This window comes from Lonchura striata, chromosome 12, assembly GCF_046129695.1.
Source record: "Lonchura striata isolate bLonStr1 chromosome 12, bLonStr1.mat, whole genome shotgun sequence".
Lineage (NCBI taxonomy): Eukaryota > Metazoa > Chordata > Aves > Passeriformes > Estrildidae > Lonchura > Lonchura striata.
Genome location: NC_134614.1, coordinates 23,822,934 through 23,850,832, shown reverse-complemented (window position 1 = coordinate 23,850,832; position 27,899 = coordinate 23,822,934). Strand labels below are relative to the sequence as shown.

The 27,899-nt window shown below is 48.4% G+C and overlaps 3 protein-coding genes across 6 annotated transcripts; all 3 read right to left on the bottom strand.

Moving 5' to 3' along the window:
* Positions 1 to 431: 431 nt before the first annotated feature.
* Positions 432 to 12,412, bottom strand: IRAK2 (interleukin 1 receptor associated kinase 2). Of its 3 annotated transcripts, none has more exons than XM_021542565.3 (13): positions 12,271 to 12,412; positions 10,727 to 10,906; positions 9,278 to 9,442; positions 8,611 to 8,723; positions 7,043 to 7,237; positions 6,542 to 6,606; positions 6,011 to 6,125; positions 5,616 to 5,725; positions 5,052 to 5,247; positions 4,303 to 4,365; positions 3,072 to 3,272; positions 2,390 to 2,906; positions 432 to 2,094 (listed from the first exon to the last, which is right to left on the bottom strand). In XM_021542565.3, exons 1-13 carry the CDS (start codon positions 12,407 to 12,409, stop codon positions 1,976 to 1,978), a joined length of 2,178 nt encoding a protein of 725 aa, XP_021398240.1. In that variant the 5' UTR covers positions 12,410 to 12,412; the 3' UTR covers positions 432 to 1,975. The 3 variants fall into 3 exon arrangements, with proteins under 3 accessions (XP_021398240.1, XP_021398241.1, XP_021398242.1); XM_021542566.3 differs by having other exon boundaries at positions 7,043 to 7,210; XM_021542567.3 differs by lacking the exon at positions 10,727 to 10,906.
* Positions 12,413 to 14,911: 2,499 nt separating this feature from the next.
* Positions 14,912 to 17,378, bottom strand: LOC110477103 (von Hippel-Lindau disease tumor suppressor). The gene is made up of 3 exons (XM_021542530.2): positions 17,148 to 17,378; positions 16,662 to 16,772; positions 14,912 to 16,300 (listed from the first exon to the last, which is right to left on the bottom strand). Exons 1-3 carry the CDS (start codon positions 17,344 to 17,346, stop codon positions 16,128 to 16,130), a joined length of 483 nt encoding a protein of 160 aa, XP_021398205.1. The 5' UTR covers positions 17,347 to 17,378; the 3' UTR covers positions 14,912 to 16,127.
* A 1,896-nt stretch (positions 17,379 to 19,274) lies between these two features.
* THUMPD3 (THUMP domain 3 tRNA guanosine methyltransferase) lies at positions 19,275 to 24,911 on the bottom strand. 2 transcript variants are annotated; one of them, XM_021542568.2, is made up of 9 exons: positions 24,652 to 24,911; positions 24,231 to 24,308; positions 23,231 to 23,752; positions 22,243 to 22,373; positions 21,727 to 21,796; positions 21,226 to 21,341; positions 20,934 to 21,044; positions 20,610 to 20,733; positions 19,275 to 20,376 (listed from the first exon to the last, which is right to left on the bottom strand). In XM_021542568.2, exons 1-9 carry the CDS (start codon positions 24,862 to 24,864, stop codon positions 20,245 to 20,247), a joined length of 1,497 nt encoding a protein of 498 aa, XP_021398243.2. In that variant the 5' UTR covers positions 24,865 to 24,911; the 3' UTR covers positions 19,275 to 20,244. The 2 variants fall into 2 exon arrangements, with proteins under 2 accessions (XP_021398243.2, XP_021398244.2); XM_021542569.2 differs by having other exon boundaries at positions 20,934 to 21,041.
* Between the last annotated feature and the right edge of the window lie 2,988 nt (positions 24,912 to 27,899).

Here is a 27,899-nt window from a genome sequence, read left to right as displayed (position 1 = left end):
AGGTAACTCTGTAAGACTACCTACATCACCTCAGAATATTTCAAAACTATCAGAGTACAAGACAAAGAATAACAATTTCATTTGGTGACTACAGGAGAACAAAACCTCTAAAGCACTTTTGTGAAACAGAACTGTGCACAAACTACATTTCTCAGTTTAAAACTCGTGTTTCCTATTCTGTGCTGCAGTGTATCCATGTGCATTCTTTTCTGGAGAAGACACGAGGATTTTACCACGGGTCTCCCAGTCTATACCAAAAAATTCATTGTGAAAAACAACAAATATTACATTTTCAGTGCCACAAACTATCTTGATAAATCCGTAGAATTAAGCAGTTATTGACCAATCTGAGTATCCAACGTTTCTTATGTCAGTACAAATCTTATCTTGATTTGATTCTGGTAAAAAAAAAAAAAAAAAAAAAAAAAACCTGACACTGGTAAATACAAAGACAGTATCCAAGGCACTTATATTTAAGGAATTTTACCAGCTTTTAGTGTAAAGAATAACTTGAGAAATGTGTAGACAATTCCAGTACTCAGGTCTTTAGCTAAAATATTTTTACTTGCTCATAATAATACATACAATTAACTAGCTACTGTACAAAAATAGAAGGTCTGAGGCTTTTGTGTAAACCTAGGAATATATACTAGTACACAATTCCACTGAAAATAATTACATATAATTAATTTTATTTTTGTTCCCTGAACTGCACTGTGAATTGCAGCCATTTCTGCACATCAGGCCCTGTTCCCCGTGCTCAGGAGGCAGCTCACTTGTCTGTAAACTGAGCTACATACTCCAATAATTATTTTGGTCCATAATAAACCTGTTTTTCCCTAGACTGCACACAAGTGGAATATGTTAGCAATAATAAAAATAATAAATATCATTAAAACAAAAGTGATACTTTAAGGGGGGTTTCACTTGATCATAAATACACCAGCATAAAAGTTTCTTTTTTTCCTTTTGCATGTGATCCCTGGGCCTGAGACCAAGGCTCCTACTGCTCCTACAACTAAGGGACACCCACAAGAATTCCTCTGAGAATGCCTAGTGAGTGTGGAACCATCAGCAAGTCCCCTCATTAGCTTATATTTTACTCATTGCCAAAATAAATACAACAGATTATGTTTCAAGTGTCCTATAAAAATCAAAGCTATTTTAAATTAAAATCTTTTCCCTAATCCAAAATATACAACAGTTACTACATGAAACACAATGAGAAACATTACCATGTAAAGGACACTTAGAAAAAAAACAATTCCAAAAATATTCCTATGAAGTATTAAACATGATCTTAGAGCTCCCAACAGTGAACTGAAAGGTTGGACTTAAGTGGTGCCACATGTGTGTGTGGAGGGACGCTCAGAGAGTAAAGTGGCTGAATTACCTACACCTGTGGTCAGGGCAGTTCAAACCCAGATGAAGCTGCGTACAACATTCTGAGAACTTGCATAAAAATCCCTCTCTCTGGTAATGCAGTGGTTCTGAGTAAGTGGACCAAGATTGTCTGGAACAGGAGAGTCACTGCAAAGCAACCCAAGGGCTCTGAGGATTCCTGTCTGCTGTAGGCAGCGGGCAAGCAGCACAGGCTGCTGCCTGCCACTGGTCAGTGTTTGCTCTGCAGCTCCTGGGACTGTGCTTTAATGAGACCAACAGATGCTTCCTGAAACACACTGCAAATCAATCACAAGTTATTTTGGCACTTGTTTGCCATTCCTTTTCACACTGCAGATGGAAAGGCAGAAGGCATTTCTGTGTAGAGTGGGACTGTGCCTTAATCTGCTATAGAACAGGTATTTTCTGGTGCTTCTCCGTGTGGTACTTCTTGTTTCCTTCAGTCAGGGCTAGTGTTCCTGATCAAAATCTGCTACCTAATCTTAGTGAAAGGTACACTTTTACCATCTTTCTAATGAGGAGACAGTCCTTATTTCTTCTTCTGAGCTGGCCACTGCTAATTAATCCATCCAATTTATGATTCAAAAAGTTCAGAACTGTTTAACTTGTCCTCTTCATACAGCAAAATATTTTCCATAAGCTTCTTTTTTTGATCATTTATCTGTATTTTCCAAGATGTCTCTCTGGATAAGGCTGAAAAACAAAAAAAAGCCCAAATACTGAGGGAAAAAAAAAATCCATCTATTGTCTAAGGAATAGATGATAATTTTAAATTTAAGAAAAAGCAAGCAACCAACCAAACAACAAAACCAGCTTAGGAAAAAATCTGATAGAAAACTGCTAAATGTTTTGTAGATTTATTAGTAAATTCATAACCAAGGACAAAAGATTTACTGATATGTGTTTAAAAGTAGGAAGAGAAACCTAAGCAGTTCTGGAGAAGAGAGAGTAATTTGTCTCTAGTAGTGTAAGACACGGGCCCTTTTACCTTGTGGAGCAGACAAAGAGTCCAGGTCTGTGTTTCCCTGCGGAGAGGTGCCCTGTGCAGCAGCTGCTGCCTCCAGAATGCCATCGCCTCTGGCGCCCGCCAGGCTTCTCTCCTGCAGTCTCTGGGCAGGCTGTCCCTGCTTGATCCCGTAATCACAGCCCGCTGCTTTTTCAGAATTGCTGCACTTGTGGCTAGGTAACTCCTCGCTGGATTTTTCTGGAGGATTCCACATGAAACTGCTGGACTCATCTGACTCACAGGGGACCCGTGACACGTAGATGCCATACGTGTCGGGTGCCACGGCTCCCACGGAAGGTGCGCAGGGGCTGCCACTGCTCAGGATTGCTGCCTGGCTGCTCTCCTCTTTACTCCCCACTGCAGAAGGCACATCCATGCTCACACTGGCTGTCTCATCATCAGTTTCTTCTGGAGTGTTCATGGAGAATCCAGAAGTGCTGCTTCCACAGATGTAATGCTCTTTTAATTTGTTTTCAGCCATTTCCATAATTTCACGTACCTGTTTTTAACAACCAAATATGTGAATGCATAATAATTCCTGTACCCTTGCTTACACATATTCTCCTACATCAACATTCACAAAAATAAGCAAGACATGAATACTGTAGCTTTACACCCTGATGACAAGGAGACTTAAATCTTGACCATGTATTTAAAATATTACCTCTGTTATGTTCAAATTCTTCTTTCTCAGGCAAAGGCAGATGGTTGATGCAAAATCAACAGCTACCTCTTCCAGCAAGTGCCCTGCTTTTCTGTCTAGGTATTTGCAGCAGATTTCCTTGGCAGCCAGTTTTTCCAAATTTTTTACTTTGGAGTTTGAGCCTTCTTTTGCTGATTGAATTTCATCAGCAATCATATCTTTCTGTTCAAAGGAAGGAGATGCATTAGTGAAGGCAAAATGAACACAAACATTTTTTTCTGAATCTCTGAGAATCAGTATTGCTGTGTATTTGTCATTGGTGTTCCTCAGTGCCTGGTTCACAGACTGAAAACCTTTAATAATCTCTGTTCATGCAACTGACTGAATGTTTGTTCTCACAGGAGAGAAAAAGGCCAGTGGCTTTCTTTGCTTGTGTCCAATATAAAACTCCCTAAAGCGGGGCAAGCTCTTCCTGGCTTGTGCTCATTTATATAGGAATGAAAAAGAGCCAACACTGTGTAGAGCAGCATTCTTACATAGGCCTTTATATATATATAACACGTTAGAGAAATCAGGAATGTAGCATCTTTGATTTTCTGAACCCCTCTGAACACTTCTGAATTGCTTGCAAATAGTGGGAATACTGTTGCTCTCCTCTCCAAGGCTTCAGCCAGACAAGAAATCAGGAGCACGTGCCACTGAAGGAAAGCAGGTGAAGGCTGCCTTCTACAGGTGGTTTTAATGCATTCAGTGAGTTTGGCTGTTCTGACTGCTTGTGAAACCGGTTGACGTAGCTCTGACCTCGGCTTGGGAAACTGGTGAGGAATCAGTTCCAGGCATGAGCACAAGATAAATGCCTGATAAACATGACAAAGGGCTTCTGCAGTTCCTGCCTACCCAGGTTTCCCCACTCACTGTGGCTCACGCCACCTCCTTCTGGCACAAAATATGCAGCAGCATTTCAGCACAAAGCTTTGTCTCTTAAATATTTATTTTGCAGTCTCTCCTAATGCAATTCAGGCCAGCACCCATGAGTGGGTTGTAAAATGTGAATATCTATTGTGCTTCTGTTCTAATGGCAGGCAGGCGACTGACGTTAATGGAACCAGCATATGGCTCCTAAACTTCCCTTCTGCAGGACATGTACAGCAGACAGCAAATATCAAATTGTATTTACATAAAATTAAAATTACTTTTATGACAGCAACCCCATACATTTGTATTGGTGTTCATTACTGCTGCTTTTTCTTACCAGGTAAATGGGGTGTCTGTCTTCATCCAGTGCCTTAATCCCAGTCAATATCTCTGCTAAGACCTAGAAAGTGTATTTGAAAGATAAAATTATTTGTTCAGAATTAACTATAATTTTAAAAAATAAGTTTCTAACTAAAGAAATATTGAAGTTATTGAACTTTTATTGAATATTGAATGCATTCTGATATATTTTTACTTTAGATGGCTTAACAATGCCAGCTCAGGGCATTTATGAGTCTTTAGATCTACCTCCAGAACCCAGATTTTATAGTTCAATAGATATTGCTGAAACAAAGCATAAGAAGAAAGTAAAGCTAAATGTAGATAAGAAATCATACTGAACAGAGTAACTCCCTACTTAAATGGAAACACCTGGAGATGGGTGACATCACAGACTATCAATTATTTTAGCTGAAATTCAAATGAGCAGGCAATGTTTGTAGAAGTTCATGTGATAAGTCTGCAAGAATTTTGAGCATCTTGTTTGTTTTAAGTCATCAGCAGTAATACTTCATTTACAATAAAAAACACTTGCTTCTCTTGATTGAAAGATTCACCTCATTTTGCCACAGAGATAGATATATTTGGAGTGTGAACAATTAAAAGCAGGATTTCAACACATTATAGAGCCAGCAACTATTATGAAATTGCCAGTAAAATAACCATATGAGGTACTTGCTCTTTCATTCAATTTCTTGTCTAGAACCATCAAAAAATAAACCAGAGCATGGAAAAACGGCAACATACCACACCACAGCTGAATATATCCACTTTTTCTGTTAACTGCCCATGTCTGACGAAATCTTCTGGCAGGTAAGTAAGAGAAGCTTGTAGGACTTTGGTTTTCATCATGGCATATTCTGATTTTTTATCAGAAGAGTGCAACCGTAGTCCAGAATGCCCAAGCTTTGGTGTAAAGTTTTCATCCAACAAGACATTTGAGCTGCGATAATGACAGACAAATAACAATATTGGTAAAATCATTACTTTATCTTGAGGCAAAGAATTAGTTTTATACTTTTAAACTTAAGCACTGAAAGTGTCCAGCATTTGGCCTCATGCATAGGACTGAAAGGATTAAGTATGTTAGAAAGCAAGAAGGGGGGAAAAAACAAGCACCCAAAAATTACTTTAAAATATTTTACTTCCATCATTTAGGAGAGAGACAGGTTAAAAAAAGGGGTAAAGGCCCTACAGAAAAAGAGACAGCAGAAAATACTGCAAATGGATTTCCAAATTGTATAAACTTTAGCCTTGATTGTTAAAAAAATCCTTAAATTACCAGGTGACCAAGGAAATCAAAGTCCTCACCTCTTGATATTCCCATGAAGAATTTCAAAATTATGCAAATACTCCACTGCTCTGACAACGCCTAAAGAAATGCTAATTCGCATCTCCCAGGTGAGTGGAGCAGAATCATCCTGCAAAGAAAGGAGGAAAAAATTGGTAATTAATGGAATAAAACACTGTAAGACATTGGCACTTTAGAAAACCAAAGGCTTAGCTGAGTCCCAGTCAAACTCCAGGCAAAACTACAAACTCCAAGAGAAGAGCAGCTGCCTTTCTGGTGCTTGCAGCCAAGGCACTTAGGCACCTTTTTTTTTCTGTCTGCTTCTCAGAAATCAAAGAGATGCCATTGTTTTCCCTGGAATTCCAGGACAGGACTTGCAATCACAAGTAGGTGGCAGAGCCAGATTATTTCTTACATGGCACTGAAGCTTGTTTTGCAGGGAGCCATTGGGCAAGTATGGATATATCAGACAGTGCGATCCAGTTTCCACCGAGAAGCCCAGCAGCTGCAGAATGTTTATGTGACAACACCTGCAGAAACAGATCAGCAGTGAATGACATAAGAGCAATGCAGAAAAATACACTCCTGAGCTGGAGTAAGTTCCTAAATTCAAGGCAACTGGAATGGTGTGCTGCAGCTGGAAGCACAGCTGGAGGCACAACAAACATGGTCCTGGGCAGGAGACAGCAGGAGGATGACTGAGCAAGAGCCCATTGCATTGCAGCAGGGGGTACAAGGTGGGCATTGTGTCCTCCCCACCCCAAGGCTCAGCCAGGACCAGCAGTAGCCCACTGTGCTGCTTGCCCAGGGCTCCCACACAGGCAGCACAAGACTGCCTGTCCCCAGCTCAGAACAGTGCCTGGAGCAGATGCCCCAGTGTTGACCAACACCCAGCAGCAGACCACGAGTGGGACATGCATCACTGCTCTGACAGCAAACCACTCACCGAAAACAAATCTGCACTTCTGTGTGAAAGAACCTCTGGGTGGAATCTGGGCTTGTGCATTCCAGCTGAAAAATGAAAACATGCAAGAGAATGTCATTAGTAATTCCTAGGACTTTGCATTTATACAGATCTGGCAGGCTCTAGATGACAAGCTAGTGTAAGAAACAGGCAAGTACCACTCATGGCAACATTAAGTCAAAGGCAATAATTAATTGGCAATTAGAATAAAAACTAGTGTCAAGAACCCCTGATCCAATCATCAATGCAGGCATCTATATTGCAGGCTGCTCCTATCTATAGAGTTAATGGAACTACTCACATGAGTAAAGTATTCATCAAAGTGTGTTTTCTGAATTTAGGTTTAATTTTTTACATAATTTCATTTTTATCTCTCCTCTTGTGTAGTTATTCTTGTTCCTTCCCCACACAATAGTACACAACTGCTAATGGGCAAGTCATACTAATAACACAACCTCTTCTAGAAAAAGGTGCAGTACTTGCCTCTTTGAGTCTTTTGATGACAAACACCATGTTGTTCCTCTGACCTTTGTAGATATCCGCAAAAGTACCTTCACAGATTCTGTTCTTGTCACTGAAACTGTTTGTGGCATTAGCAATTTCCCTCTGGGTCCACAGGAGACTCCCGCTAGGGAGATCAGCCATCGTCTCCTGCTGAGGAGTAGAAGAGCTGCAAGGCTACACATTTGTAGAAGAAACAAGTTTATCTCGTGATAATTCATATGCTTTTTCTTTCTTTCAGTGCCATATTTTCCTTCCCATGTTTTAAGCAATCACTTCTTTGGGTGTAGGTAACTCCTGTATTAATGTGTTGAGATGATCTAAAACTTTTGTGTAGAAGCAACTTGAAATCAGTTACCAATCTGCATTTCCACCTTTCCCAGGAAACAAACTTAGTTTTGTTTAAAAGTCCATATATATATGTGACGTGATGTTAGTCTGATTTACAAAAGATCTTAATCTTTATAGTTGGGTTACATATTAAGAAACAGTTGGATGAGAAAGTGGGTCCCTCATAATGTAATTATGCTGTTAAGCTTCATATCTACTTTTGAAGCATCTGGCATCGGTTGCACAATAATTTGTTGCTACCAGTGTGGTAAGTCCTAATACCAACTATAATTACAGTCCCACTGGAGCCTAATCATGCAGCTTTCTCAACCTTAATGTGCACCCAACTTGAAAAAATAAAGTACTAATTTCTTCTCAAGAAACTCTAAAACTACCGCACTCTGAGTCAGTCTTCCCTCCTGGCTGGTACTCCTGGACCATGTTATTGTGGATGAGTTTAAAGCGTCAAACAAAATAAACCAAAGAAAACAGGCCAAGAACAACTGTAATGGGACTAAGGTGTGCCCACAGATCTGGGAAACACTTTGGGGACAGGACAGGTCTAGTTAGACTGTATGAAAGATGAGAGAAGTGTGGGGAGGAAGGAACAGGAGACTTCATGCTAAAATCATTAGGAATATGAGGAAAACTTTTCCCATTGTGATGGGTAAGCACATGAACAGGGGCTCAGAGAGGTGATGGAACCTTCATCTTGGGAGATTTTCAGTTGTCACCTACGCAAGGCTTTGGATAAGATGACTTAAATTCAATATTAGCCCAGTTTTGAGCAGAAACCACATTTAAAGTGTACAGTGAAACTAAAAGAGGTACATGGTTCTGACTAATCCGTGGTATATACTGTCCTGTCCTGCGATCACACCAGAAATGTAAGTTCTCTGTAAAATCTACATGTGAGAGTCCTTCAAACTCAGCTGCTATTTGTGGGTATGCTATCCCTTCTGAGCTAAGCAGGAAGTAATACTGTAAATTTTTCCCTCACTGGTTCTCACTGGCAAAAAAAGTGATGTAAGTGATGTAACCACAAGCAATCTAACTGAAGCATTAGTGCTGTCTTCAGTCCAAACCCTTTGTATTGAGCTCAACGTTTTCACTACAGCAATGTTTTTGTACAAGTACAGGGATAAACTCTAACTGAAAAAATGCAGAATGTCATAAAGGCAGTTTTCCTTGTATAGTCAGTGAGCACTAAGGGGATTTACCTTCACACTTGATAAAACAGGAGGATTGGACTGTAGGGAATTCAAAAGGTCTCTCGGGGGAGGTGGTGGAGCAGGGAGGGAGTACAAGGCTCCTGCAGAAACAGCACCTGAAACTGAGATAACAGCATTGAAAACACACCTTATTTTTGTAATACCACCACCTGTGACTAACTACAAAAGTCTAAGAATTATGAAGATCTGGGGTATTTTAATTTTTTGACCAAGGATAGTCTGTGACAACTTGTCAAAGTGTGAAATTCTGTGTGAAGACAGAGAGCTCTCTTCCTGGTTATTGTTTGCAGGAGTACTGTGCAGCTCTCTCCAGCCCTGGCTGGGGACATGAAGCTCCCTGTGCCTGTGCTGTTGCAGATGCTCTCTCCAGAATGTGCTGGGGGTCTCTCCTTCCCTCTCCCAGCAGAGGGGCTGGTGACCCCCGCCCAGCTCCCTGCTGGCCTAGATTTACTGTGCATGAAGAGAGGGACATGGGGCAGGACATGTATGCACTGGTGTAGACTTTCTATGGAGCCAGGATGGGATCAAGGCATTCAGAGACCTGGGAATCATCCTGAGATCCCAGAGGACAGATACAGCCAGCATCTCTCAAGGCAGCCTTGGCTATGCAGTCATTTAATGTCAAAGCAAATTCGGAGTCCAGTACTGTACTTACTGCCTGCTGGGACTGCTCCCAGATGTGAGGAGTCTGGGAAGGGCAACAGACTTATGGCATTTTCTTTGTCTCTCACTTTGCCTTCTGTGGAAGGTACAGATATGATCTGTTTGGGTGGCTCTGACTCTTCTTTCTCAGGGCTGGTGACGCTAGAGGCTGATGTCCCTTCAAAACAGAGCAAAGGGAAGATAAGGATAAACAGGGAAAATAGTCTGCCTCTAATCAGTGACCAGAAAATAATCCGAATCAATCCTAATCCTAAATTAACATCAACATTAAAATGTTACTGCATTAGAATGCTGTGAAGTCCCAAACTTTACAGGGTTTTAAAACTAGCTGTCAAACAGTCTGCAGATCTTTAGTCAAAACTGACAGTCCCTTCATTCTGTTGGCAAGTCCCTGTATTCTGGCTTTTTCCTCACATGGTTAACCTAGAAGTCTCAGAATTTAGCATCACTTCCCTTATTCAACCTACTTTTCAAGGTTTTTCATGACTTTTGCAACTTCCTGCATGTCAGACAAACAGGGCAGCACTGCAGCTAAAGAACTGATATAGAAAACATCATTATGGACATCTAGAAGTGGTACTAGAGAGTGCAAAAAACTGTTGAATGGATGTAGAACTCTTTGGGAAGAATTCTGCCAGCAAAAGATCTCGCTTTGTGCTGTGCTGATTCCTTTAAGTAGGAATGAACTGAATTATGCTGATGTAAGGTCCGCTTCGTTTTCTGAAGTGCCCAACAGAACAAGCAACATATCCTCTGTATCTGCCCAGGAAGGATCACTTGAATAAGCGTACTCAGACACAGAGAAAAGCTAAAAAAAAAAAAAAAGTAACTGACAGCAGCACAAGGGAAAGCAGGTAATGCCCTGTTGTACCTACGCCAGGTGCAAATTGTGCAAGCAATGGCTATACTGACACACCAGAGGGAGCAAACCAGACCCACAGAGGGATGGCGCGTGTTTGCATGCAGGCATGGTGACTGGTTTTGTCTGTGCTGTGTCTGTGTTTCAGGGCTGACTGCTGGGACCTGCTCTGCAACTGGAAGCAATCCTGGCAGGGCCTGCAATATGCTGTCTCTCAGGATGTGATCCAGTGCCACAGGACCAGGCCCTTTGTGCAGCCTCTGTGTGATGTATAAAAGCACCAGCCCTGGTTTGGCCACAGCCCATCTTGCTGGCACTTCTTGAAGGGTCCAAGATGGGCACCACAAAGATGGGGTGATGAGCTGCGGGACCGGTGAGTCCACCTGTGTCACCTCTTCCCTCGCACCACCAATTTTACTCGAGTGAGCAGAGAACCACAATCAGTAAAGACATTTTAGAATTTGACACAGAATGTGACTTCTAACAAAAAGCTTCTTCAGCTAGCAAGGGAGATGTCCTAAGAGGGGCCTGGGTGCTGTGAGGAGCAGCCCAGAGCCATGGGAGGAAGGGGCAGCTACTCACAGTCCAGGATGACCTGAGCCGCTCGGTACAGCTGCAGCCCTTGCAGCAGGTCCAGGAGCTGCTGCACTGTTGCCAGCCTCACTCCCCACCACCACATGAGCTCCCTCGTGATGCTGATCCCTGTCTTCTCCATGCACTTGATTTTCCGTAGCTCTGTTTGATCAGTGATCACATAGGAGGCTGATGTGAGAGAATGGATATTTGTTTAAATATTAGAAAAAACAGGCAAGGGCAAGCAGGTCAGGCTAAGGTGTGAGACACAGTTTATTTTTGCATTTGCATATCTTTAAAAGGAAAGATCACAATAAATTACCTACGTGGACATGAAGAAATTTCTGTTCCTAAAGTAAGATATCTCTTTTCTTCCTTCAACTATTCTGGAAAAATTTTGTTTTATCAGACACACTTGAAAAGAAGACCCACTCATACTTTTAAGCATATTTTCCCTGTAATCTTTCTCCTTAATACTTTGTACCAAAGTAAGGTTAGATTAAATTCCTGGGGTGATTCTCCCAAAACAGGTGGCTGCACTCCCACTTGCATTCCTAAATCCCTGAGTTGTGGTGAGCCAAACAATAACTGAATCACCTGGGTGTTAGTTACACTCCGATAAAGCTGCCAGGGAAATGCAGCTATTTTTAGATCCTGTGTTAAAGCTGACTCTACACAACGTGTCCCAATTCCTGACCACACCTGTCATCCTGCTGTGCTCTTCCCAGCTCACTTACCTGCACAAAACCCACCTCCCTCACATGTCCCCAGCTCCACCCCACACACCTAGACACAGCCCCAGAGCTGGAGTCTCACAGGGGCTGTGCCTAAAGGGACAAGGCTGGGGCCTGGGGTCTTCGTGTGGAGGCAGATTCCTGAGTTCTCACCCCGGCTGGCTTTGGAAGGACATCAGAAATACAGCTTTATGCATCTGAAGGTAGTGGAGATGAATCCCACCCTACATTAGAAGTTTAACTGGGGTAAGAGCTTATTCATCACACAGTTAGGGAAGTCATGTCAAAGAAAGGCAGCTACTAAGAAAAGATTCAGCTTAGAATTGTTTGTACAGGGACACAGAAAAAAAGAGTAAATAACTCAGGAAGTATATTTTCTGTACTTACTGACTGTACACAGCCAGGGCCAAGAAAAACAGGGCATAAAGTATGAGGGAATATACATGAAGAGAAGGAGGAAATTAAAAAATAGAACATCTGAGCAGATGTGAGGGACGTTGTGGAAACAGGCAGTGAGAAGTGGCAGGAGATACAGTGTGACTGGAGAGGGAAGTGCGAAAGATTGCGGAGAGTGCGGGGACGGAATCCGCCTGCCCAGGAAAAGCCAAGGAAGCACAGAGAGAAGTCTGGCATTCCACCTGTGTTTGAAAAGCAAACCCAGCGTGCCGGGAATTCCCTCTTTACAGGATGTGCCCCGCCGAGCGCTGGGAAGCGAGGGGGCCGGCGCGAACCGCGCGTCCTTCCAGCACGTCCGAAGGCGCCGCTGTCCCTGCGCCACCGGCTCGGGGAGCTACAGCCCAGCTGCGCCGAGCCCCTCACCGAATCGCATCCAGTCGTAGTCGCTCAGGCAGTCCATCTTCTGGCAGAAGTCCTCCAGCACCCAGGCGGGCATGCTGTGGATGTAGAGCGGCGGGGCCGAGCCCGCCCTGAGGGCGAGGGGCGGCTGCTGCAGCGCCATGGCCGCGCGGCCCCGGTCCCGTCAGCGCCCACGGAGCGCCGGGCGGGCCCCGCGCTCGGCCGCTCCTCCGTGCCCCCGGAGCCTCCTGCTCCCGGGCGCTGCCCTCACAGCCCGGCGCCGCGGCGAAGAGCCCGCGACACCGCCAGCGACCGCGGCAGGCTCCGAGCGCTGCTTCCTGCTCCGGCTGACGTCAGGTGCAAATCGGATTTTCCTTCCCGTGACTGGTTATTGCTCCAGCCCGCTTGCCAAATTGCCAGTTCCACGTGCCGGAAGCCAGAGACGCTGTCCCGGCTGTTGCGCACAGCTGGCGGGCCGGCGGTGCGGACCGAGCGGGCAGTGCGCGGGCCCGGCGGAGCCCGGCGGAGCCCGGCGGAGCCCGGCGGAGCCCGGCGGAGCCCGGCGGAGCCCGGCGGAGCCCGGCGGAGCCCGGCGGCCTTGCACAGCGGCTGTAAACACGGACCCCCAACAGCTGGGGCCGTCCCGCTGGCCAGCGGGACACGTCTCGCCATGCCTGGGAAAGGAACGGGCACCGCCAGAGATGCTGGGAAGCCGGCAGGCGATGCCGCGCAGGGATCCCGCGGCCGGGCTCGCCATCACGGCAGCGCACAGATCACGCAGTACCGTATGTGCTACGGTAGGATATGCAGGGAGTGAGAACTAAAGAACACCAGAAGTGCTCACAGGGACAGGTCTTCTTTGTCAAGGGTTAGGTTTAAAATATGTTCTTAACGTCAACCATTTTTTTTCCTTTTTTTTTTTACCTGATTTTAATAAAAACGTATAATTAATTAATTTGCCAGTGTAATAAAACGTATAATTAATTAATTCGCCAGTGTAAATATTACTAGTACTTCTGGCAAAAAGGAGAGCCTTCCTACCATATTACTGCTACTAAAGACTGCCAGCAGATACGTAAGTGTAACCATCCGTCCTTCTGGTCTTGTTCATATTTAGCCCTAGGTCTAAATTTGTATGGAAAATTTGAATGGAAACAAGTGCTGTAAGTTTTGACAGCTTTTAATTCACTGTTTCTTTGTATTCTGCATATATATTACAGTACAGCTAACTTCTGTTTTCAGTATCAAACTTTCAGTTTTGCAGTTTTCTTCACTCCTGGCCTCAGAAATCATGAACTTCTTAGCTCTGCTGTGACAAGGAAAAACTGAAAAATGCAATATCGTTGTAGTTATAAGATCAACGAACAGGAAAAAATAAAGAAAACTACCCAAAGTGTATTTAAAACATGCCAACTCAAAGACTACCTTGAGATGAGCTGTTTTACCAGTAGTACCATAGTTGCATTTTAGGGGTTTCCCCCTCCCTTTCCCCTGCTTACTGTCCCTCTGACACACACTGAAATGCTTCCATGATTGGAACATCTCTGAAGGTGATGTAAGATGAGACTGAAGTTGTATTGCAAAGAACTACACAAAAGTAGGAAGAAAATACTTCTTCCCCTTAGGTACTGGAAAAACTTGTGAAACCATTTGAACTATTTGCCTCGGCTGGAAGCAAGGGGAAAGACCACATCCAACCGCGTGTATGGCTTCAGTTCTGCTCCAAAAGTCACAGGTAATGCAGGGTCTTACTGGGGAACTGAAATGGACTGAATAGAGACTGCAACAATCCTGTATATTCCCGCTCTTAGGCCTTCCCTTTCCAACTGCTGTGCGCTCTCCCCGAGCCCTGGCTGCTGCAGTGTCAGCAGCATTTATTTCCCCGGGGTTCCTCCGTCCAGCCCTGCCCAGCAGGGTCGTGCACAGCCGCTGCCCGGGCTGGCCCTGCCGGCTCTCGCTGCTGCCCCGGCTGACGCTACCGGTGCTGAGGGCTTTCACTCGTAACTAACCCATCTGAGCAACTGCCAGCAGACTGCATTTCCCAATGCTCGTGTGTTAAAGCCAGCTGGGGTTTCTCAACCCTTTATTCTGATCCAAAGGGCACTCCAGAACAGAACAATACACTCTAATAAGAAACACAAGGAATCACAGACCCCATCCAACTCAGAAATACCCAGAACATGTCTGCCACGTACAGACTGTTAAACCCAACACCTAATACAACTAGGTACAGGAAAAGCTGCAGCCAAGCAGGTCAGCTTTCTGCCGGGGTCTGGCACGCTAATTGCAGTGCATAGCCCCATAGGCAGCAGGAGGGAACCTCCTCTCAGGTATGTCAGGAGCAGAGAACAGCATTCTCCGGCCCTCAGGCGCCCTGGGGCACTGAGCCAAGTCTGCTCCAGGGGCCTGCATGGGCTCACTTTCCCCTCAGAGATCTGTGAGAGGCGGCAGAGCAGAACTTGGCAGCCCCGTTCCTGCCCAGATGCTGCCTGAGCTGTGCTGATAGTTCACAAGAGCCACAACACAGCCCAGCAGCAACGGGCTGGGCAGGCTGTGCAGTCCAGAGTGTCTGTTTGCTGCTCAACCACAACTGTCAGGGTATCACAAGAATACAAACACAGAGGCACCGGTGCCTTACCTGACAGAATTACTCAGAAAGCAAGCCTGCATTTCCATTTTTATGGCAAAGATAAATTTCTTCAAATACATAAGATGAATAAGTTTACAAATAAGGAGACATTCCATACTTACAAAATACATTGAGACTCTAAGAATGTATAACTGGAGGGAAACATATTCACAGAAATAACCTGCTGTAATCAATCTCCAACCAATCTGCTTCTAACCTGAGCTGCACCACATTTTGCTTGATGGACAATTAAATCATGTAACACTAAACTATGCTGCTTTGAACTCTCTGTGTTCACACCAGAGCACATTCCACTGAGAAGTGGGGAACAGAATACAGGCAAAGAAATATTATCTCTCCATCTCCAGCCTGCCAGTAAGCATGGCCCTGTTTGTGAGCTGGCTGTGCGAGCCAATACAGCTCCCACTGGTCCTGAGAAGACACAGGCAGCTCGAGAGGCCCACGCTCCCTGAAAAGGCCTCCTACTACAACTTGGACTACAGCACTGCGAGGGGAAAAGACAGAACTTAAAGCATCTACCTCCTGTGAACCCTGTACAGGCTGCTGGGGAAGCAGCTGTGGGGGACAAGGGTGTTCCAAAATGAGGGTCTGGTCTGTGTGGCTGAGATCAGCTAGGCAAGAATCCTATGACAAAGGCAAATAAGGCATTTGAGGTATGATGACAGTGAAAACATGTCAGACCTAGAGCAGATAGGACATGGCTTTGTACATGGACAGGTAAGAGAAAGAATAACCTGCAAGCATTTACACATCATCCTTCCACCAATGTAATAATGTTTGTCAGACCCTCAGGCACTGCTGGAAACCCTCATGTACAAACCAAACCCCTCATGCTCTGTGACCCACAGGCACATTGAGGCAACGTGTGAAAGGGAAATTCCATCAAAACAAATGACTCAAGCAAAAGTGATGACACAACCATTAGTCTGGGCTAAATTAATCCTTGGTATAATTTGCTTTCTAATGCAATGAAAGTTACTTTGTATGAATATTTTCCATTTAGCTGCACTGATCTTACTCTACAGTTTGCAAAACCTACAAAGAAGAAATGAAGTGAACCATCAGAACCCAGCATGCTTCCCAGTGCTGTTGTGTCACCAAAGTTACTTAGTTTATGTTTCAAAACGTTAAACAGAGGCATCAGTTCTTGGTGTGTTTCCTGGCGACTCTTGCTCAGACTCAGTGGTTTGTAATGAGGAGTCTGAGGTGAGTAATCCTGTTAGTCCACAATTTAGTTCCTCAGTGCTTCATTCTTCTCCAGAGAAAGCCGGCGAAGATCCTTCCAAATGTCGGGATGATCCTCCAGCTCTTCGTATAACGACTGGACAATGTCCAGTTTCCTGTAGTCCATTGGGCTGACCAGACTGCGCACCACCTGCAGACACCTCTCCTTCAGGGTGAACACTGCGGCCAAACACAAGCACAACACAGCCTTGTCACGAGGGCTCGCAGCGGCTGCTCCAGTGCCAGCAGTGCTGCTCTGAGCCTGTGAGCACAGAGCACAGCCTGCAGCAGTGACCATGACAGGCTGGGCTCTCCAGAGAGGAGACAGATGTGGTTCTGCCATGAGGCACCTACGAAAACCCCTCAGAGACCCCCACCACTAGCTCCATCCAATACAACAGCTCTACTTACAACCCCTCACCATCTCTTCCAGTGTCTGAGCAGGTTTAGTTTGATGAGGATCTGATTTCTCACTAATCCTAACAGGTCCAGAGAGAACAAGTTCAGAATTCCCTAGGGCATATGCGGTCCTGTCCCTTACCTGGCAGTGTGATGTCAGCTTTGGTCACATTGGGGGCTGCCACGAACAGCTCCTGCTGGTTGACGAGCAGCCCGTCATTGGTCCCTGCATCCCGGAACAGCCAGAGGTGCCCTGGCAGGGAACAAGGTGGGAACGCACCAATTACAGAACTTTTTAACGAGTGCCTCTGAGGGGCATCTACCCACAAGGGACCAAGATCTCCAGCTTAGCTCTGTGTGCACAGGCCACTACCACGGCTCCAGTCACTGGTATGAACGGGGAGGGGAAAGGAAAAAGGAGAAAAGGAAAGGAAAAAATAAAAGGAAAAGGGGAAAAGGAAAGAAGAAGAGCAAAGGAAATGGAGAGCGAAAAAGGGAAAGGAAGGGAAAGAGTGGAAGAAGGAAAAAGGGAAGAGAAAGGAAAAAGGAGGAGGGGGGAAGGCAAAAGGGCAAATTCCACCGCCACCAGCTCAGCCACCCGCCACGCCCAAGCCCGTCCCGTACCCACCCCGGTAGCTGTGCATGACGCGCCCGCTGCGCGGCTGCAGGACCGGGTAGCAGCGCGGCCGGCCCTCGAAGTCCAGCCAGACGGGCAGCACGCAGCGGGGGCTGTGGTTGTTGAACATGACCTCGGAGAGCTCCCGCGTGTTGACGGAGCGCAGCACGGGCCCGGCCCCACCGGAGCGCTCCGACACCGGCGGCGCCATCGCGGACGCGCCCCGCCCGGCCACGAGCAGGCGCCGCCCCCGGCGCGTGCGCTGCGGGGCCGGGGCGGGGCCCGCCGGGAGGGGAGCGCGCCGTGAGGGGCGGAGCGCGCCGTGAGGGGCGGAGCGCGCCGTGAGGGGCGGGGAGCGCCGTGAGGGGCGGAGCGCGCCGTGAGGGGCGGAGCGCGCCGTGAGGGGCGGAGCGCGCCGTGAGGGGCGGGGAGCGCCGTGAGGGGCGGAGCGCGCCGTGAGGGGCGGAGCGCGACCAATGGGGCGGAGCGCCGTGAGGGGCGGAGCGCCGTGAGGGGCGGAGCGCGCCGTGAGGGGCGGAGCGCCGGGAGGGGCGGAGCGCGCCGGGAGGGGCGGAGCGCGCCGGGAGGGGCGGAGCGCGCCGGGAGGGGCGGAGCGCGCCGGGAGAGGCGGAGCGCGCCGTGAGGGGCGGAGCGCGCCGTGAGGGGCGGAGCGCCGTGAGGGGCGGAGCGCGCCGCGAGGGGCGGAGCGCCGTGAGGGGCGGAGCGCCGTGAGGGGCGGAGCGCGCCGGGAGAGGAGCGCGCCGTGAGGGGCGGAGCGCGCCGTGAGGGGCGGGGAGCGCCGTGAGGGGCGGAGCGCGCCGTGAGGGGCGGAGCGCGACCAATGGGGCGGAGCGCCGTGAGGGGCGGAGCGCCGTGAGGGGCGGAGCGCGCCGTGAGGGGCGGAGCGCCGGGAGGGGCGGAGCGCGCCGGGAGAGGAGCGCGCCGTGAGGGGCGGAGCGCCGTGAGGGGCGGAGCGCGCCGGGAGAGGCGGAGCGCCGTGAGGGGCGGAGCGCGCCGTGAGGGGCGGAGCGCGCCGTGAGGGGCGGAGCGCCGTGAGGGGCGGAGCGCCGTGAGGGGCGGAGCGCCGTGAGGGGCGGAGCGCCGTGAGGGGCGGAGCGCCGTGAGGGGCGGAGCGCGCCGGGAGGGGCGGAGCGCGCCGGGAGGGGCGGAGCGCGCCGGGAGGGGCGGAGCGCGCCGGGAGGGGCGGAGCGCGCCGGGAGGGGCGGAGCGCCACCAGAGGGGCGGAGCGCCGTGAGGGGCGGAGCGCGCCGTGAGGGGCGGAGCGCCGGGAGGGGCGGAGCGCCGTGAGGGGCGGAGCGCGCCGTGAGGGGCGGAGCGCCGTGAGGGGCGGAGCGCGCCGGGAGGGGCGGAGCGCGCCGGGAGGGGCGGAGCGCGCCGGGAGGGGCGGAGCGCGCCGTGAGGGGCGGAGCGCCGTGAGGGGCGGAGCGCGCCGGGAGGGGCGGAGCGCGCCGGGAGGGGCGGAGCGCGCCGGGAGGGGCGGAGCGCGCCGGGAGGGGCGGAGCGCGCCGGGAGGGGCGGAGCGCGCCGGGAGGGGCGGAGCGCCGGGAGGGGCGGAGCGCGCCGGGAGGGGCGGAGCGCGCCGGGAGGGGCGGAGCGCGCCGGGAGGGGCGGAGCGCCGGGAGGGGCGGAGCGCGCCGGGAGGGGCGGAGCGCGCCGGGAGGGGCGGAGCGCGCCGGGAGGGGCGGAGCGCGCCGGGAGGGGCGGAGCGCCGGGAGGGGCGGAGCGCGCCGGGAGGAGAGCGCGCACGCGGAGCCGCCGGACCCTCATTTTAACCGACAAACGGAAAAAAGCACCGGCCTTTGGCACGCGAGCCGTCACTTAGAGCTGCCAGCTCTTTTCGTGTCTTATCGCCCAGCAGCCTCAGTCCGCAGCTCTTGCGACTCGGGCACTGGGCTCACCAGGGCTGCCACAAACCAGTTCTTCCTCGGGCAGTTAGGCTGCCAGTTCCCTCCTCTCCCATCTCAGGGTGCCAAAACATTCCTTTATGCTTCTGCTGTAGGTTCACACACTATATTCTCTTTCTCACACGCACGAAAACACTAAAATTTGAGAAAAACTAACCAGATAGTGGAAAATCTGGACATGAACCAGAAAAAGAACACGATTAAGACTCATCTCTTTATGCAAAACTTCTAAATCTTTATTATTTGTTAATTCACCTCTGAAGAGTTACACATACTTAGCATGAACACACTGTAATGGAAAGGGCAAACTAGCAATTTGTTTTCAGCCTCTGATGAGCAGAGTGAGAGGCCTGAGAAATCATAGTATGGTCACAGAAGAAAAAAATATTTGCAACAATATTTTTCTGAATACTGTGGCAGCACAGCTGTGGTAGTTAAATTACCTAAGAAATTCAAATTGCCACCTTGATGCATCCATGGTAGACACCAAAACCATAAACTTTTTAATATAACTGCTAGAAGAACCTCAAACAGTAACTACGGACTGTTTTCTAAGGCTGTGTGTTACTCCCTCACCCACAGCAATGGAACACTAAAATACAGATCAAATATTTACTGGTAACTAGCCCTAAGGTAAGGTAACAGGCAAGAGAACCAGTAGCACTGCATACTGTTTGCCAACTGGAATTTGCTTATCAGACCACAAAAACCAGATACTGGTTCAATATTAGTTTACATTTCAGCAATGGTATGAATTGGAAAACTGCTCTGAACCCTTTAAGGTGACTCTCTTAGTAGTACTGCTAGTCATTTGAAGATACAGCTTGGTAAATAAATTAATTGTTGCACCCAGAGCTGCCTCAATATGTTTTCTACTGTAAGCAGAAAGAATAAAACGTTTAACTGAAAAATACAAGAAAATATTCAAGCCAAGGAAAGAATTACTAATGCCACTAATGAATTTCAGTTTGGGTGGAAGGGAGCAGAGGTGATATAAGTAGTAAGATTTCAGAACACACAGTAGAACTGGCAGCTCTCAATTGATCCCTGGTTTGTTATTTGTGTGACAATTTCTCTGCAGGTTGTTTGGTTTTGAAATGGACAGACTATGCTCTCAGGTCTCTGCTTTACCAGCTGTCTATTCAACAAAGTCCGGAGACATCTCTTGTCTTCTTCCACGCAGTTCACCAGAAGGACCTTGTCTCGTCTGCCCTCTCCCAGGTGCGCCTCAGCAGATACACTGCAGCGTGGAGTCCCCCCACGTTCACCCACACGGTCTGAGCTCTGCGCCAGATGTGTCCCACACGGGACAAGGCCTGCGGGCCAAAAACAGCCAAAGAGTGGCATTACGACAGGAATGTTAATTTTTATTATTCTCCAGCACATCTGATGGGAACATCAAAGGACCTTCCAGGTCCAAAATTTAATTTAAGCGTTACTAATGATTGCTCTATATGTGGAGTATCTTTTGTAAGGATGGCAGCTTACAATTTTTCCCTCAATGTATTTTCAAGTGTAAACAGGTTTGATTTTCTCTCACAGAACAAACCTTGGCAAAGCATTTCTTGTCCTGGGTAAGCAGCACAGCCCTGCCTGTCCCTGGGGTGCAGATCCGGCCCATCTCCATCAGGCAAGCTGGGTAGAGATCCCAGTTCTTCTTCTTCGACCCCATCCTGCAAGATACATCCAGATCCCCAGTGTGATCGCTGGCACCAGCTCAGTGTCCTTGGTGTCTCAGACATCGATCTGCTCATTCAGGAGCAGTTACTTTCAAGCTCCTTTTTAACACGGGGCTCCCGACCTCTTCCCCAGCAGGCCCAGTTCAGCACCAGCTGTGCAGGAGCCCAGCCCTGGCCAGGAGAGCGCAGCTCACCTCTTGCCGAAGGGCATGTCTGTCACCACGATGTCCACGGAGCCCGTCCGCAGAGGCAGGTTGCAGATGTCCCACTGGATGACATCCAAGGGAACGCCCAGGGCAGTGCTGCTGCAAGAGCAAAGGCAGTCCCCTCAGACATGAGCATCAGGTTTTTACACTGGGGAGGTCTACAATGTTGGCAACAAAATAAACAAGAAAACATGAACCAGACACTCAAGTGCATCAGTGCAAAGTGGATTTCTGTGCATGCAACACTGCAGGAAAGGTAAATCCCTCAGGGTCCTCTCACCTGTCCTTACTCTCGTTTTTCCTCAGTAAGGAGCTGATGTTGTTTGCTGCTCTCTTCACTGCCTGAGGGCTGTTATCCCCTGCGATGTGGTAGCAGTAGGGCCATTCTGCAGCTCCCTAGCAGGGAAATGATAATAAGCAACATTAGCATCAACATTGCTTGAATGAAAAAAAATCCCAGAATAATTTCTCTAACCTGACAGAATACAACAAAGTGACTGCAAGTTGATGGCTGGAAATTGAGACTTCTGTAACAGATAGCTGTATTTTGCACCTTTAAAGCTCAAAATACTTTTGGATTTAGTCTTTTTCTGCTACGTCTTATGGAAGGAAAATGAGGTCATTTACAAAAAGTGTATTTGCATCTGTTCAAAAACTGGTGAGACTGGAGCTTACTATTCAGTCATTACTAAGAAGATTTACACATATTATTCAGCTATAATAGAATATAGCTAAGATATAGACAAGTTTAATTAAGTTTAAAAAATCAAGGAAGAATCACCTCTATTGGTATCGCACCTGTACCACACATGGGATCAACTATGATATCTGTGGGCTGGGGATCACAGAGTCTGAGGAACAGAAGAAAAGATATGGTGAGAAATGTCTTAAAAACCTTAATTTCTATAAATAAGGGAAAGAGTGAGCTATTTTCATCGCCCTGGTATCTACCCTTCTAACAAAAACTTGATGTGATTATTTTTTCCACTAGTTACATTTTTTTTTATAACCAGCAATGAAGCTAAATTCTTTCAAGACTGAGGTACACTATTTTGAAACTTGGCTAATACAGGAAAGGTTTACTTTCCTTGGCTGGGAAATACCCACTGTTATTACAAGGCACATGGTGTCAGCAAGTCCAGGGTTTTTTTTTTTTTTTTGTTCTTTAAGAATTAACAGAAATGGCTTCTGAGGAAGCAGTGGGGGAGATAAAAGGTTTAATTTCTTAAACAAAAGCTGCTGTTTCTTAAACAAAAAGACTTGTTAACCGAGCATAATACAACATAACTGCCCTGACCTGAGCATGCCGTAAGCCAGAGTGGAACGCAGCGTTGTGGGTCCGAAGTGTGTAATATTCCGTCTGTGGAGACTCTCTTCAGTTAATGCAATCCCCACTACAACTTCATTGTTGTGAATATTCAGAAGAACCTAAAGAAAAAACCTGAAGTGAATTTCAGGAGTAACAGAAGCTTTCCACAGAATGCCTGGTAAATACTTACAGGAATCTTAACTGGCAATTTAAAATCCAGGAATGACATATAAAAAAGCTTTTCTTCTTGGAAGTAAAGCATAGCACCATTTTAATAGGACAGAATTCAGGTGAGCATTCACACACTCTCTCATTCACACCAAATCTGTTGCACAAGACTTCTCAAAGTGCTATAACCATTGCACTGGCTTCTTAAAACATTTGGTTTGTAAGTCTGGGGCAGAGGCTGGGTAAGTCCTGCAAGACACAGTGAACCATCTGCAAAAGCAGCAATAAAAATCATATTTGTGGTGGGGACTACATTAACTAGGAAGGTGAATTCTCACTCCAGGGCAGTGGCCAGCCCTTAGTAAAGCTGCAAGAAAAACTTAGGTCTCTCTGCCCCTCAAAACCGGTGGCTCCTCACCACCAACAGGTCAGGGGTGCTGGTTGTATTTTCCCAGCCTCTGCTCTCCCCTGACAGAAAACAAACACCTGACAGTTATTGTTAACTCCTTCTGTCCCCTTCACCCCAAAACCAGCTTCCATTTGGAGCATTTCTTGGTAACTTAGACTGCTATTGAACAATGCATTAGAAGAAAGATTTACTGAAGGTGAAAGCAAGGCAAAGAAGGTATCAGAAGTCACACATAATGCTGTCAGGGAAAAGAACATTTCAGAGGAGGCCAATTTCAGCATTACCAGTTTTCAGTTCCAGAGTCTCTGGAAGGCAGTGTGGCGATCTCTAAGCATCAGAAATAAGAACTAAAAATTTGTACTGCAGAAACATAGGCATTTCCAAGGTATGCCACTATACCTCCACATCAAAATTAGTCATGTCAGCTTTCCACTGGAAGTGCTCCTGCACGGCTCCACCGAAGTCTCTTGCGGCCTCGTTGGACGTGAAGCTGTGCTTGTCTCCTGCTCTGTTGCACGTCACTCGGAACCTCAGCACCTTCGCCTCTCCTTCACCAGCCTTGGTCTCACTCTCAGAACTTGCCTGCGCTCCAGCTTTCACATCTGACTGCTCATTATCTTCCTCCTCCTCCACCCCATTTCTGGATGTCACTCCTTGGGGATTCTCTGTATCCTGGCCATCAGTGGGTTCCACAGACACAGGGTTTTGGGCACAGTCCTCCTGGTCACTAGTGCTATTTTGGTCTGCTCCTCCCTCTTCTCCACCATCACTCAGCTTCCCTCTGCTTGCAGGACTCTGCAGACTATGTTTTTTGCGCTTTGTCTTTTTCTTTTTCAAGCTGTTGTTCAACTCCCAAACTTTCAATGGATCGGTCCAGGGCAGCTTTTTAACCAAATCTTCCAAATCCTTTAGAGCATCTTCCTTTAAGACAGAAAAAGTTGTGCTTTGAAGTTATTCATCCTTTTAAAAGTTATCCTTCATTTTGAGGTCTCTCAAAGTAGTTTATTAAACACTAAAGGTTTTTGTCTGGTTTTTGCTATAACTAAACGGAATTACAGTGAAAAGCACAACACCCACAGGATTTCATAATTTATCTTGTAATACAGACAACTAACACTGTATTAAGTGACCAAAGTGACACTTCACTATTCTGTGTCAGTGGCCTACAAACATAGCATCACCTCTTATCCCAGATTTTGGCAATGTAAAGTATTTAATGGCAGAAATCATGTTAGATGACATGGCCACACTTCCATTTACAAGCCAGAAAAAGGAAACTAGAATAGCATCACAAATTAAAAACTTATTAAACAAACAGAATATTTTGATACTAGTCTTAAATTAAAAACCCCAAACACTTCAAACCCCAGAACCGACAGAAAAAGGAAGAGTGATTCACCTTATTATCCTTAAATTGATAGTCTTTGAATTCCTGAACAACAACAAATAAATTATCCACTGACCTCAGACGATGGACCTACAAGAGATGAAAAGATGACACATTACTAACCGCGTGCCGTGGGGACTGTGTTTACTGTTTTCAGAATTTTGCCATCTATGTCGAGGTTTCAGACTATGGTTTTCCACCTTTAGTCCCCACAGGAGTCATCAGTTTAATCTTTGCACTGGTTTAACGTCCCCATCTACCATCTCATCTCCCGCCGACACCCCGGTAGGGCGGATACCGCTGCTGCACGCAGGCCGGCCGCGGCTGGGTGCGGGATGCGGCCTCCGACAGCCAAGCGTTCGGCTGGGACCACCGAACCGAACCAGCCACGGGGGAACGGCGGAGCGGGGAGCGCCAGGGGGCCCGCACGGACCTGAGGCAGGCTCCGGGCCGGGACCTCGAAGTAGATCTTGCCCCGATCCCTGCTGATCCTGGAGGCCGAGCCCAGCTTCTCCTGCACCTCCTGCGCCGCCGTCTGCTCGAACCCCGTGGGCACGGTGGCGCCGATCACGGCCGCCAGCTCCGCGCCCTCCTGGGCTGCGGCCGAACCCAGCCCCGCGTCGCCGGCCGCCTCCGCTCCCGCCATGCCGGGCTCCCGGGGACGGCGGGCCGCGCACACCACCCCGGCCGGCCCACGACCCCCGGACCGCCCCGCCGCCGGCCACGCCGCGCCGGGCGCCGCCGCCGCCCTTTCCGCTTCCGCGCCGGGCGGCGCCGCCCGCGGCCCCGGGCTCGCCGCTGGGCGCGGCGGGAGGCGGCGCCGCGGCCCCGCGGGACGGCTGCGGGTCCGCGGGGCGGCTGCGGGTCCGCGGGGCGGCTGCGGGTCCGCGGGACCGGGTGTGGGTCCACGGGACGGCTGTGGGTCCGCGCGGCCCCGCCGGTGCCGGTGTTGGTCCGCCGGTACCGGGTGTGGGTCCGCCGGGACCAGGTGTGGGTCCGTGCGGCCCTGCCGGTGCCGGTGTCGGTCCGCCGGTGCCGGTGTCGGTCCGCGCGGCGCCCCGTGGAGCTCCTGCCGGGCCCTCGGCCGGGGCTCGGTGCGCGGCTCTGTGCTGCCGTTCCCAGCCCGTGACGGTCGCTCGCTGCCCTCGCGGCCCGCGGGTCCGTGCCCGGCTCTAAGCCCAGCACCCCCGCAGTGTGGGGCCCCCGCAGCCCCTCGGGTCCCGGCGCCGAGCTCCCGAGCTGGGCTGCCGGTGTTCGGGCCCCCGGTACCCACGCGGCCGCCCCGCTGCCACAACCCCTGTGTCCTGGGTGGCAAACCGTGGGGTGGCCATTTCTCTGTTCGTTCCTTGTTGCTCAGTTTTCTCGATGGTTGGGCTGTTTCCTTTGGCGTGTTTCCAGAATTAGAATTATTTTTAAAAGTAAAATCTAGTGGCTAAATGCCTTTTTTTTCAGGAGAAACAGAAAGAGAGGCTGCTCTACCTGCCATGACCATGCCCCCATCACTGTGACCAAACATGAGCTGCATGAAGCTGAGTAGGCACTATTTTTCCTCCTCATTTCATGTCCCAAAGTCTTTACACCCAGCACTGGAATGATAAATGTAAACACAACTTGTTCCTGTAGCTTCTGCCTCCCCAGGTGCAGCATGTCCTGTCTGCAGTACCATTTGTGTACATTTCCCCATGTGTGTTCTGGTTCTGCCATCGCATTTAATGTCCAACAGGAGGCCTAAGGCACTGCTCTTGCCATTGAACCTTCTGAAGCATTGCTTTGCTTTCACGTGAGCAGGATGAGGGAAGGTGTGGGCTGACTTGTGATTCAAGTCTGAAAATACAGGATGAAAACCGTGGAATTTGGGTCATAAACATGATGGAGAACGTTTATGAAATGGCTTTCAATAAGAATTTAAAAATAAGCTAAAGCAGAGGCAGTCACAGATTTTGCTCAGCTTTGTCCTGCAGCAACACCTATAGCAAGGCAGAACTTTGTGGTTCAAGTGGGACAAGAAGCTCAGATTGCTGAGCTATGTTGACTGGCGGATTTTTCAGCATCTCTTGGTGAAGTTGTTTGCCAGACACTTAAATGAATTCCATGTTTCTGGCCTAGCAGCAGCAGCTCTGGCCCTCACAGCTGGTCTCAAACTGGAAGGTAAGAAGCAGGTGAGAGCTGCAGCCTGCTCTGCTGCAGCTCTTGGAATCTGTCCAGACACCATTTCAGAACAGTTTCTGGTTGCTGGCAGGTTCTGTAGCAGCTCTTCTGCCTGTGTTTTGAGAGAAAATATGATAAACTCTTCACAACCAAGCCAGAGCTGTGCTTTGTGTCCATTTGAGCCCCTTCCCAGAGCTGAGGAACTGAACTGGCTCCCAGGTTCAGCAGCATTCAGTAAAGTGAGCAGGTGCCTGTTGGGCAAATCTGGGAGCGCCCTTTACAGGGAACACTGGTTCCTGATGAGCTGGCAGCGTGTTCTCATGGCTGGCTTAGTGCACAGCTGAGGAGGAGCATTGCTGTCCACTTGTCTGGAAGGGTTTGTGCTCCAGGTCTGTCCGTTTGGAAGGCACATATCAACAGCAGGCTGAATCCCAGAGGATCCTGAGTGTTTCTGCACTCTCGCTCCTCAGGGTTGTCAATGGAATGATGGACGTCGAAATTGGCCAACTATCCAAGGGGTCCTAATATTATCCTGGAATCATCATTATTTGTCTCACAAGATTGGCACACAACTAAAGAACATTTGCCATACACTTCTCTTATTAAAACAAATCACTTATCCTGTAATTAGAACCAGACCAGGCTTCTCCAAGCGCCATCCAGCCTGGCCTTGAACACTTCCAGGGGTGCAGCAGCCACAGCTTCTCTGGGTACCCTGGTGGTCTCACCACCCTAATCTCATTACCTAATTTTTCTCAAGTTTTACTACTTTCATGTGCGTGAGAAAGATAACATAGTATAGTGTTTGGGAATCTACAGCAGAAGGATAAAGGAACGTTATTTTGACACAGAGATTAGGAGAGAAGTGAATTAGCTGCTTAATGGTTACTGGATGGGGAAGAATTAGTCAGTGTTAGTGGCAGCTCTGGTGAGCCCAGTGCCTGAGTCACAAGAGCTGTGAACTGAGGCTGCTGAGTGATAAGACACGACAAAGAGTTCACAAGCCTAAGCAGGAATTAGGTGTCAAACCCTTGTTGCTGGAGATGTGTGGTTAACAGGGGACTGCCCTTCCTTTCCTGTCCCCAGCAGATTTTTCACAGGAACAAATGCGCCACAATTGCCAACTTGTGCTGGGGCAGTGTGGGTGGCTGCAGAGCTGCTCTGGGCGGTCAGAGCAGTGATGAGGCCACAGAAGATGAGCAGCTCGTTCTACAGCATGTGAGAGGTGTGCTGAAAATGTCAGACTGCTCAGCCCTGCCACACTGGTCATGCCCAGGGACTGAGCTTTGTCACCTGTGAAACAGAAACTGCTGAGGGAGCCTCATCAGCAAGAGAGGCTGTGCACGCACATAACCTTACCACGCTGAGTTTCGTGAAAACAGTGAGATGTGTTCCAAAGTCTTGCTTAATTTTTACCAGGGTAACTGAAATTAACTTCTTGGATTGGTTTAATTATTTTTTAGAGCATAAACAAATTTACAGAATTGAATTTCCAATACTGAAGTGCCAAGTTATGCTTGCACCTGTCTTGTC